Here is an 11,884-nt window from a genome sequence, read left to right as displayed (position 1 = left end):
GGGGGGGAGCTCCGAGCTGCAGCATATCAGCTTTTGTCAACCTGCCAACAGCGGAGCGTACCATGCAGCAAAGGAGTAATAAATAAGGAATTAGAAAACTCACTGCTGGAGGAGAACAAATTAAACACCTTTTCGAAAGGATGAGCATGTATACATTGCAGTTCTATTAAATGTAGCTTCTTAGTGAGATTGGGATTGTTAAGGCTGGTATAGAAGGGAACTGATGAAGCAGGAGTGGTCTGGTGACATTTTTCTGACTTGATTGGCTGGGGTGTGTGATGTAATAGGTTTCAGTGCAGCCCCTTATAGGTTTTAAAATGAATTCCAAGACACCATTACAAAGAAAGCCGGACTCTTTTCTTATAACTGAGCTCAGCCAAGGAAACTCTCGCACAAATGTACAACACTGTTTGGAATATGGAAGACCTGGATTTAGAATATGCCAAGACAGATATAAATTGTGGCACAGACTTGATGTTTTATATAGAAATGGATCCACCAGGTAATACTGCGGTATTATTGTAGAGAGCTAGTTAATTTTGTGGCTTTTTAATTTTTTAAAAGCTACTGTAACAGATCCTCTTTAGATTTCTATTTTTATTAATTTGTTTCATTGATAAAAATTAGTTTGCTTGTAGGTTAAAAATTAAACAGATCGTTTTACTGCCTGTAGAAGCAAGCAGATGAGGCTGTGTGTGGTACATGCTTATTCTTACTTGAATGGATATGAATTAAATTCCAGTTTTTCACTGGTGTCTTTTGTTAATCGTGGTCCTTCCCTAGTTGGGGTATAGTGTTGTATAGTGTCCCTGTAATTAAATTGATGCATCTTTTGTGCTGCTTTTCTCTGTTGACAGTGAATGAGAACAGTGTGGTACTTTGCAGTGATAACACTTGGTAGTTTAGAAAGCATGTAAAATGTAGCAGTGATTGCAACTCACTTCTCTAGGACCTGAAACTACTCTAAATCAGATGTTGAGACTTTGCTTGCTCTCTCTTGTGTTAAGGTATTATAATGAAGAAAGTTGACTTTCATTATTTAGTGCTAGTCTTTGTAAAATATTCTTGATAGGCACCTGAAATCATTTTTGCATAAATTAAAATAGTAACAGTCCTTTAAAACTTATTACTTGGAATTTAGCCAAAAATCCTAGATTTGGTTCCTAAATTCTTTTATCCTAATATTAGCCTTCCCCCCAATTAAGAAATTCAGAAACATTGTAGTCTTTTATTTGTCACCAATTCATAGGTCTGAATACTGGTTCGACATTGAGGAAGGGGGATATGGTTTTTAATCAGTCCTAGCATAGAGAGCACAATTTATCCAACAGAATATTAACAGGAATACTAAAGAGATTTAGGGCACAGATGAGTTTCTTAAAGTGGCTTTCGGCAGAACAGTGCCTAAAATACTAAGATTAGAGAAACCCAATTCCTCCTCTTAAAACATACTGCTGTAGATGAGCTTTTTTATTACTGCAACAGCATTTGTGGAGGACAGAGACCGAATTTGTCTTTCGTAATTAAATAAGAGGAGGAAATTAAAGCCAACTCATGTTATTCCTGCTGCTCATATGTTCATAGTTTCTTACTTTAGATGGATTTGACCAGGCATGAAACTTTAATATAACTAGAATCTAGAAGTAGAAAATGTCATGACTCTGGATTTACTTTGAAATTTATTCACATAGCCAGCCCAATTCGTTAGTTTCTAAGGTTCTCCCTCTCTCTCTCCTTTTTAGTTTCATTTCTTTTTGAGCCATCCTCTGAAAGATTCTTTCTTTTAAAGAACACTGTCTTCCATGGAATTGTGAATTACTGCTGTATATTTCAGTTACTCTAATTTTTCTTTTTTTTAAAAAATAGAAATGTTATTGATTTAAAGAAATGTGGGTCTTAGTTGAAATGTTCAATTATAGTTGGGATTACAAACAACTTCTTCTTTCTTTTTCATCTGCAGCACTGCCTCCTAAACCACCAAAACCCACTACTATAGCCAACAACGGTATGAATAACAATATGTCCTTACAAGATGCTGAATGGTACTGGGGAGATATCTCGAGGTAAGGCTACAGAAACTATTCGTTTTCACTAGATACAGAGAGTTTTAGATTAAGAGAAAGAAAAGCACCAGCTTGCTAAGTTCCATTTTTAGGATATCATCCAACATAAGCATGAAGCATAGTTGGTCCTCTTCCAAAGACGTCCAGAAAAAGTCACTGAGCACTGGAGAACTGTGGGTGCTGGATGCCACAGGAAATTAAATACCCGGGAAGTTTCGTTACTGACAGAGATGTCAGGGAAACACTGGGGTGAAATGACACCGCCTAAGAGCAGAGAGTAAAGGCACTCTATTAAGCCAGACTCGAGAATTAATGTTGTTGTCTTAAACACAACATAAAATGGCATTGTTTTCTTAACTTTTCTGAGGGGGGAGTAGGGGGTTGGGGAAACCTTTTTGAGATCATGACTTTTTGTGATTTGTCAGAGAGATTATAATGTTTGCTTAAAAAATAAATAAAAACTTTGTACCACAGATATACCAGTAGTGAAAGTGGGTACTTTTTTTTTTTTTTTTTTAACTCCTATGCACCTGTTTATAATGAGACTGGAATTGTTAATATTTCTATATAAACAAAGAAGAAATTGGTAAGCTTTGAAACTATAATTCATAAATACAAATCTATGGGTACAGGAGGTATATTCTGCTCAATTTTGCTGTGAACCTAAAACTGCTCTAAAAAAAACCTGTTAAAAAAACAATGTAAACCCTATGATTACTAAATCCTTGGAGTGAGCATTGTCTTGTGTTCTTTTTAGGGAAGAAGTGAATGAAAAACTTCGAGATACAGCAGATGGGACCTTTTTGGTACGAGATGCATCAACTAAAATGCATGGTGATTATACCCTTACACTAAGGTGAGTCAGGGAATATAGCCAAAATTGCAGTGTTTGGGTTGGTATTAAACGTATTTATTAGAAAATTTTAATACCATTATTTTTATATTTATAGGAAAGGAGGAAATAACAAATTAATCAAAATATTTCACCGGGATGGGAAATATGGCTTCTCTGACCCATTAACCTTCAATTCCGTGGTTGAACTAATAAACCACTACCGGAATGAATCTCTAGCTCAGTATAATCCCAAACTGGATGTGAAATTACTTTATCCAGTATCCAAATACCAACAGGTAATGAAAACTGAATTATCAACATTATATTGTTTAGACAAAATACTTTCAAAACATTTTGAAGCAGATGAATTACATGTAATCAAGTTTGAAAAACTTTACACTTGTGATCACAAAGTTGCAATTTTATAAATGCTAAATAAAATAGTAATTTTAAAGATTTTTCCATGTCAGCTATTTTGTTAATTATTATTTGATTAAATACCTATCCACTGAATTTATTTTTTTGCCCTGTGATTTTTAATCTTTCTAGGATCAAGTTGTCAAAGAAGATAATATTGAAGCTGTAGGGAAAAAATTACATGAATATAACACTCAGTTTCAAGAAAAAAGTCGAGAATATGATAGATTATATGAAGAATATACCCGTACCTCCCAGGTGAGTTTTCGTGAAAATCATATTAAAAGTTCAGAACTCTTAGTTATTATAAGCCTAACATGTTATATGTAGCTTCAAAAAAAAAAAAAAAGTTTCTGTGAATCATTGTGGATTATTTGAGCATAATATCTCTAAACCTTTTTAAATGAAGTCAGTCTACAAGGATCAGTCTAATAAATTAAGTTCGCAAGATAACTGAAGAGGTCACTGTGAGTTTTAAGGTTATTTGACATAATTCCTGATTGAAGAATTCTGTTTAGTTTGGAAGTTAATAATAACTGGGAGTTTCACAGACTTGTCTAATCTCTGCCTAGAAAAGGAGAGGCTACCTTTACTTCCATGTTTTCCTAGAGACTTACTTATCTCTGGACCATCATGTATCTGGGACCGCCAGAGGGAGTAGAAGGCAACATGGATGTTCTAAGCTGGAATAGCTTTTAAAAAGATAAAAACTGTAGGAATATTGCCAAACAATCATTTTCCATAGATTGAGAAAATTCTCCAAAGGAAATGTGTATTCCTGTGATACTGTTTTAATGGGTTTTACCCATTAATTCAAGTCCCACCCTGCGAACACATGCTAGATAATAATACAGATCAAATGTCCTGGTAGTATCTTGCAGTAAGAAATTGTTTTATGAAAGGTATGACATTGTCTTATTAAAATTGTATTGCAGGAAATCCAAATGAAAAGAACAGCTATTGAAGCATTTAATGAAACCATAAAAATATTTGAAGAACAGTGCCAAACCCAGGAGCGGTACAGCAAAGAATACATAGAAAAGTTTAAACGTGAAGGCAATGAGAAAGAAATACAAAGGTTGGTAAACCATGGGTATTTTCATTGCCCTTGTGCTAGAGATGACCCAAATCCTCTAAAACTGCTTAGAGATAATCTCGCTTTCTGTGCTTCGAATAATTTTAAAATGACAGGAAGAGAAAACATTCTTTACCTGAGGAAAACTGTTGGAAAGCCAATAGTGAAACTTTTCATGAACTTTGGGGATTCTTCATGATATACCCAAGTAATTACAGATGCATTTCTCTTGCCTATAGGATTATGCATAATTATGATAAGTTAAAGTCTCGAATCAGTGAAATTATTGACAGTAGAAGACGACTAGAGGAAGACTTGAAGAAGCAGGCAGCTGAGTACCGAGAGATTGACAAACGTATGAACAGCATTAAACCAGACCTCATTCAATTGAGAAAGACGAGAGACCAATACCTGATGTGAGTACTCCAGATGAGACCCTGTACGTGGACAGTAATTGCCAGAATGAAGGATGACTTACTAATGCATTTTCTTTTCAAAACTTTTGCAGGTGGTTGACTCAAAAAGGTGTTCGTCAAAAGAAGTTGAACGAGTGGTTGGGCAATGAAAACACTGAAGAGTAAGTAGTTACCAAAGACGGGGATACTGATAAAGACCCGAGATTTTTCTCATCTTAGGAAAACGCAGGACTTGCATTGTTTTTAGAACAAGTGAGGAATTTTACTGAGTTTGGAGCAACTCATAGGAGAAAATGTATAAACTGTCATTACCCAGAATTTTTTAAAAGGAAAGCTTAGCTAAAGAGAACTTGGGTTTATTTTTTACCCCTAACTCTGTGAAATGACCTGCTGTTGTCCATAATGATGTCCCTGAACATCTGAAAAATCCCAAAATATTTTTGGAACAATCAGAGAAAAAATTACGTTTAGTGTATTTTGAAGCTTAAGTATATGCTTTGTTTGAATTACGTGAAAACTGGCAGCCTTCCTAGTCAGTCAATTTCCTGATCTAAACTGGATAAATAAGATTATTTAATGCCTTCCCCTCTGCCCAGGTACCTGAGAGTGGTTGCTGACTTGAAAACAAATAGTATAATTTATTGTTAACTTTTGTCCTGGGGAGCTTGAGGCTGAACACTCAGAGAGCTCAGGCCGAGGCAGATGCATGGCAGCCTGTCTGACATGCTGGGGCGGGGAAGGGCCCTGCTTCGGGGACACAGCGGAGCAGGCTGGTGGCTCCCGCATGCATCTTCATCGAGAAACCTTCTCTCCTGCCTCCTCAGCCAATATTCACTGGTGGAAGATGATGAAGATCTGCCCCACCATGACGAGAAGACGTGGAACGTCGGGAGCAGCAACCGAAACAAAGCTGAAAACCTGCTGCGAGGGAAACGGGACGGCACTTTCCTTGTGCGGGAGAGCAGCAAACAGGGCTGCTACGCCTGCTCCGTAGTGTACGTATCTCCCGCGCGCACACGTCTCGCGAGATGTTTCCTTCGTTCATCCTTGGGGGCGAGGATTCGAAAAAGTTCTAGGCTTGGAGAATCTCCGTACAACAGTGTAGAGAAGGAACTAACACAGGCGTGCTAGCATGTTAAAGTCTAGCCAGACGCATCTGTTAATAGGCTCTAATGGAAAGAAACAAGCTGCTGTTCATTTGGAAGACTTGGGCTTTTGGGTTCCAGTTCAGCAGCTAGTTAAGCATGAGACGTCCTCAAGTCTTTTTTTCTTGCCTTTAAAATGAAAATAGCAATGCCTGCCCCTGCCCCCCCCCCTTTTTGCAGCCTCCCAAGGCTAATAGAGTAAGGTAATTCACCCACAGGTAAAGTACCCATCAGGAGCAGATCAAAACAGCAAGACAAAAGACCCCGATTACTGTCCTTGAGATAGGTGCGCCCAAGAGAAGACACGTTTGGGGAGTACTTTGAAAAGTTAGTGATCACTAACATTGCCGTTTCACAGAAGTAAAGTTTCTAAAAGTATGTTATACTCCATGATCAACCTCCATTTGCTCAGAGTAGTAAAGACAAGGGACTAGGAGAATACAGAGGAGATGCACAGCTAGAAAGTTGTGTAGACATTTCCAGGATAGCCCGAAAGAAGAGATCCTATTGATAACCATGGTGACAGTGCTCGTCACACTGCAGCACTAATGGTAGTACTCAGAAGTCACCATTTGCTGCATGCCAGGCAGTCAGTCAAGCACATGGCATGCATCGTCTCATTTCAGTCTTCAAGGTAACCTTATTGTCTATATTACTTATTGTCTACCTTTTAAACCATTTTCAAAATAGAGCAGGTCAGTGACACTGGCTTACCTACCCAAGATGCTCAGCCTGAGTAAATAAGTGACCAAGCTGAGGGTCTGCAGTAAGGTAGGACTGTTCCCCCTAAGCTGAGATTGGCTTGCATACAGTACTCTTTCATGATGATGATTTTATTAAAGACACCCATGGAGTCGTGAAGTGTCCCGGACAATCTCAAAAAGCTGTCGTCTTTTCTCTCTTCTCCAGGGTGGACGGCGAAGTAAAGCATTGTGTCATAAACAAGACAGCAACGGGCTATGGCTTCGCCGAGCCCTATAACTTGTACAGCTCTCTGAAGGAACTGGTGCTACATTACCAACACACCTCCCTCGTGCAGCACAACGACTCCCTCAACGTCACACTAGCCTACCCGGTATATGCACAGCAGAGGCGATGAAGCGCTCACCCTCGGATCCTTCTGAAGTTCAACCACCTGAGGCCTCTGGAAAGCACAGGGCTCCTCTCCAGCCTGACCTGTGAATTGAGCTGCAGAAACGAAGCCGCCTGTCTTCAGATGGGACTAGAGCTTTCTTTGACGAAAAAGAAGTAGGGGAAGATACGCAGCCTAGGGCTGTGTGATGACCACACGTGTCTAATGCCGAGTGCTTATCCTTCCTTTCTTCCCCTCTTTTTTTTTTTTGTTCTGTTTTGTTTAAAGCCACAACAACACAAAGAGAAAAAGAAATGCAAAAATCTCTGCGTGCAGGGACAAAGAGGCCTTTAACCATGGTGCTTGTTAATGCTTTCTGAAGCTTTACCAGCTAAAAGTTGGGACTTTGGAGACCGGAGGGTATAGAGGGCAGAAGAGCCCTCCTGGCCTGAGGATGCTCGGTCCAGCCTGGTTTAGCCGGGGTGTTGCTGTGCACAGTCGACCCAGACACATCGCACTGTGGATTATTTCATTTTCTAACAAATGAACGACATGTAGCAGAAAGGCACTTCCGCTCACGAGGGACACGTTGGGAGAACCTCAGTTCGTGTGTGTGCAGAAGAAATTATGTCATAGCCAAGTGCCAGAAAGTGTTTTGTTTAAACTTGTCCAAAAAAAAAAAAAAAAAAAAAAAACCCACCAACAGAATAATGGAACTTGGAAAACAGGACTTTAAAGGACATTCAGTATATAAAATATGTACATAATATTGGATGACTAACTATCAAATAGATGGATTTGTATCAATACCAAATAGCTTCTGTTTTGTTTTGCTGAAGGCTAAATTCACAGTGCTATGCAATTCTTAATTTTCGTTACGTTGTTATCTCAGTTTTAAATGTACCTTCAGAATAAGCTTCCCCACCTGTTTTTGTTGCTTGAAAATATTGTTGTTCCTGATTTTTGTTAATATTCATTTTGTCATTATCTTTTTTTTAAAGAAGAAATGTGTACAGGATGCCAGTGAAAAAGGCTTCAGAATGAAAAATATTTTACATTTTTTCTTGTACAGAGTACTTGGGTGTTAGCCCAAGGTTAAAAAGTTCATAACAGATTTTTTGGACTAAATGTTTTGTTGGGCAGTGCCTGATAAGCTTCGAAGCTGCTTTATTCAATAAAAAAAGAAAAAGAGATGAATATGACAAAGTATCACTGAGTCCAACGATGTTTTAAGACTCTTAAAATACGGTACCTGGCAATGTTTGTTTCATAAAGAATTGTGAACTTCTTGAATCTAGGGAGGGGAGATGTAGCCAAGGGATGTGGCCAGGTAGGGTGGCGGGAGGGGTGACAAGGTGGTATGCACTTTCTCTTTCTCATGATTACAGAGAAGTGAATAACTGCAAAGGGAAGTTGCTTATACTTCAGTCTTTTCTCACTTTGATTTGCTAGTTGTTATTAATGACAATTATAAACCTCCTGTAACAGTGTAGCTGGTCAGGTATTTCAGTTCTTATGAATTTTGGGTTCCTGGAACAGAGCTCGCTTTTGTTTAGAACACTGATTTAAAGGTATAATCTCTGCCTTTAGAAAAAATATCTTTCTCTAACATTAGACTATCCATTATAACCAACCAACATTCATTTTAGAAAAAGCATGATCTGAAAAAAATATTCTTAGTTGGATATTTGTTACTTCCCTAGCTTTCCATTCAGTTTAGAACATAAAGCAGATCGACACAATCATACTGTCACTGTTCTAGACTGTGTGGAGCTCTCTAAAGGCCATTGCAGGAATCCGAAGGGAGGTCCTTTTCATTCATCCAAATAATTACGTGTTATACTTCACCATGGAGAAAGGAAGATTATTAGCGTAATCTTTCCAATTTAGGGCAAGAGTGCGAGGTCTCTCCCTGATTTACATATGCAGAAGCTGTTATGTTCAGTAGGAATTGTACATATGTTGGGAGGAATGAATACTAATTATAATCATGGTCACTACCCTAGTAGATTAAAATGGAATCATCTTGCAATTTCAGTTTCCCTTTCTCAATATTAGACAGATTCACCCGCAGCTATATTTCTCTTCAAGTACTAGGGCGAAGGGTTCTTTCGTTTAATGTTCCTTTTAAAAATCTTTTGAAAGAATCAATCTTGCAGCTGATTAATCATATGTAGAATGTATTATTTTCCTTCTTTACGTGAAGCTACTCATACTCAAGCAAAAGTCAGACAGCCAGACTGTCAGCCCTCAAACTTGACTGTACTGATCTGACCATCTCCCTCTCATCACCAGACAATTGATGATTTCCCTGGTTTTAGTCTCTGAGTGTCTTTGCTTTAACACTTGTGATGGTGATATCCTTCCAGATTACACAGAAGTCTAACAGTTAATTAGTTAATAGTAGTTTATAAACTGGGTTTGTGGGGGTATTTTTAGTAGCACATCATGTATGCTATTAAATACAAATAGTTTTCATTTAATTTCTAAAATATAAGATCTGAGATTGAATGTTTTATTAAAAGCTACAGTTTTGTGAATGTTTTTGCTTCAACACTCTTTGCAAGATGACATGGTATTTAGGCAGTTGCCTTATTTTTGCATCTCACAAGCATAAGTGCAATAGATTTTTTCATTGAACGGGAAGGCAGGATTCATTGTTCCATCTCACAATGAGTTACACCAGACCTATTCTGCCGGATGCCTTTTTGATTGCAGTGTAGCATGCCCACTGCATTTGTCCTCTTAGATATTTGGCCAGCAGGGCACTTTGGGTTTAATCAGTCATCTCTTAACAACATCATCCGAGTGGCTCGTGAGTATGAATGGATACGGCAGAAGCACTCCTGATATGTGATTTTATCCATGCATCGGTTTTTCCCACCCAACATAGCATCCTAAAGCCAGAAACTAAGCTGCAGAGAGGCTGTGATAGGGCATGGAAGTGGGAGCATTGGGACCTCATATTATACACAAGAGAGATCATAACCACCTGAAAAGGCAAAAAGCATGTGTTTGCAACATCTGACAACTTCACGGCCTTTCATATATGTATATATGTATATGTGCATGGACTGTGTTTCCAGTACACCTTTCAACCAAAACAGATGCACAGTCGTTGAGTTCAAGTACATAACAAGCAAATGTCGAGTACGATTCTTATGTTTGTGTATGGGTTATTTTCCTTTGAGGTTGCTTTGTTTTGTCTTATAAAGGTGAAAAGTGTTTGCAAGTGAAGTGAGAAGTTCGTATTTCTTTGGCTTTTTTGTGTTTTTAAGTTACTCCCTTTAGGGAGCTGGTCTGGATGACTTAACTTGGAAATCCTTGTTTTCAGTGTGTCAAGTCAAAGTGTGTTTATGTGAGCTGTCACTGTGGGGAACAAATTGCTTTGTCATATAGCTGGTTATGAACTAGTAACGTGTTCGGGAAGTCCTACTGATGTTCCTTATTGGGAGAAAAATTCTGCTGGTTTTAACAACTGTGCTTTTGCTATGCATGGTATCCAAGTCCATTGGCAAGCAGATCATGATACCTGTTTAAGTTTAGGGTCATTTAAAGAAAGGGGCAGTTTAAAGCACAATGCCTCACATGGGACACAGTTGCAAAATGCCAAATTCTTGTTTTTTAAAAATCTAGTTATATAAAAGATTATATAGGTGGGGAGGAAATAGAATAAGTGAGTCAATTGGACAGACTATCCAACTTAACATTAAACTTGTCACCATGAGATAGCATTAGCTGCCCAGGATGCTGCTATTAAAAAAAAAAAAAAAAAAAAGGAAAAAAACAAAAACAAACAAAAAAAACCATTTATACCTGTGTATTTTTTAAAGCTACAATCTGTTCAATGTTTTTACAAATCTGTTTATATGACATTGTTAAAATAAAGTTGGTCTTTTGACGAGAGGGAGGATGTCATGGTCAGTTGTAATTTTGCCTTTACAAGGCAACTGGGACGGGGGGGTGGGGGGAGTATGCCTCCTTGACATTTTGTTCAAGTTATAGATTCAATGGAGCTATGTCTTGTTTTTAAGTTGCTTTAATGCATTGTATTAGGTCTTCAAACAGAATAAAGGTTGTTTTGAAACTTAAGTTCTGGTTTGAAATATTATCAGCTAAGAAATATTTCTGAAGTGGCTCTCTTGCTGCTGTTTGTCATCTCCCACCCACCCCCTTTCATTCTGTAATAGTATCCCATTATCTCATTTTTATACCGTGAGCATATTTAGTGGTCACGTGAATGACAGCTCAACGTTATTTACATAATTTCACTGTATCCTTTTCTTTTTCCCCACTGTATCCTTAATGACAGAAAGACATTCCTCTAGGTGATGTCATTTCAAAGAACATGCTTACTATACGAAAGCCAGATTATATAGATATAGTATACATATTATATAGATTGATCCATAAGATGTACCCACTGTCCCTCAGTTTCTCTCCCCTCCCTCCTCCACATGCATCCCCCAACTTTGAGAGTCATCCTCTAGTAACGAGTTTGCTAGGGTGTCCCGGTTTTGTCTTTGCATTGTATCGGCTGCATGTTTTGAACACTCACAGTGCTGGGAACAAGGTACACCTCAGATGCAAGTTTGACATTGTATCATCTAGTCAAGACACACAAGTCTCACTGTGAAATAACTTCCATTTACTTTGATTGCTAAATGAACTTACAGCCATGTCACCTTGCATGTATATGGTGCTCACTTGACATAGGCACAGTGAGGGTCCCAGATCTGAAAACAACCTGGGCCAGTAAGGAGGAGAGGGGTATACAAATAGTTACTGTCATGGAAACAGTGACTAACATTCGTTGACTGTGGCAGTACCTCTGAGATTCATTTCCTACTTTCCCCCTGCT

At 38.3% G+C, this 11,884-nt stretch overlaps 1 protein-coding gene across 2 annotated transcripts in view; it reads left to right on the top strand.

Moving 5' to 3' along the window:
• Positions 1–10,929, top strand: part of PIK3R1 (phosphoinositide-3-kinase, regulatory subunit 1 (alpha)) — an 82,208-nt gene extending 71,279 nt beyond the window's left edge. For both annotated transcript variants that reach the window (XM_012664600.1, XM_012664601.1), the window contains 9 exons: positions 1,961–2,063; positions 2,821–2,919; positions 3,014–3,194; positions 3,448–3,573; positions 4,251–4,393; positions 4,630–4,806; positions 4,899–4,967; positions 5,631–5,801; positions 6,861–10,929. In XM_012664600.1, the coding sequence (XP_012520054.1) occupies positions 1,961–2,063; positions 2,821–2,919; positions 3,014–3,194; positions 3,448–3,573; positions 4,251–4,393; positions 4,630–4,806; positions 4,899–4,967; positions 5,631–5,801; positions 6,861–7,050 (1,259 nt within the window). In that variant the 3' untranslated portion in view covers positions 7,051–10,929. The remainder of the gene's footprint in view (positions 1–1,960; positions 2,064–2,820; positions 2,920–3,013; positions 3,195–3,447; positions 3,574–4,250; positions 4,394–4,629; positions 4,807–4,898; positions 4,968–5,630; positions 5,802–6,860) is intronic.
• The last annotated feature ends 955 nt before the right edge of the window (positions 10,930–11,884 follow it).

Source organism: Propithecus coquereli, unplaced genomic scaffold (genome assembly GCF_000956105.1).
Source record: "Propithecus coquereli isolate 6110/MARCELLA unplaced genomic scaffold, Pcoq_1.0 Scaffold9, whole genome shotgun sequence".
Taxonomy (NCBI): Eukaryota; Metazoa; Chordata; class Mammalia; order Primates; family Indriidae; genus Propithecus; species Propithecus coquereli.
Note: the sequence above shows the minus strand (reverse complement) of the source record. Positions and strands in the feature narration are given on the sequence as shown.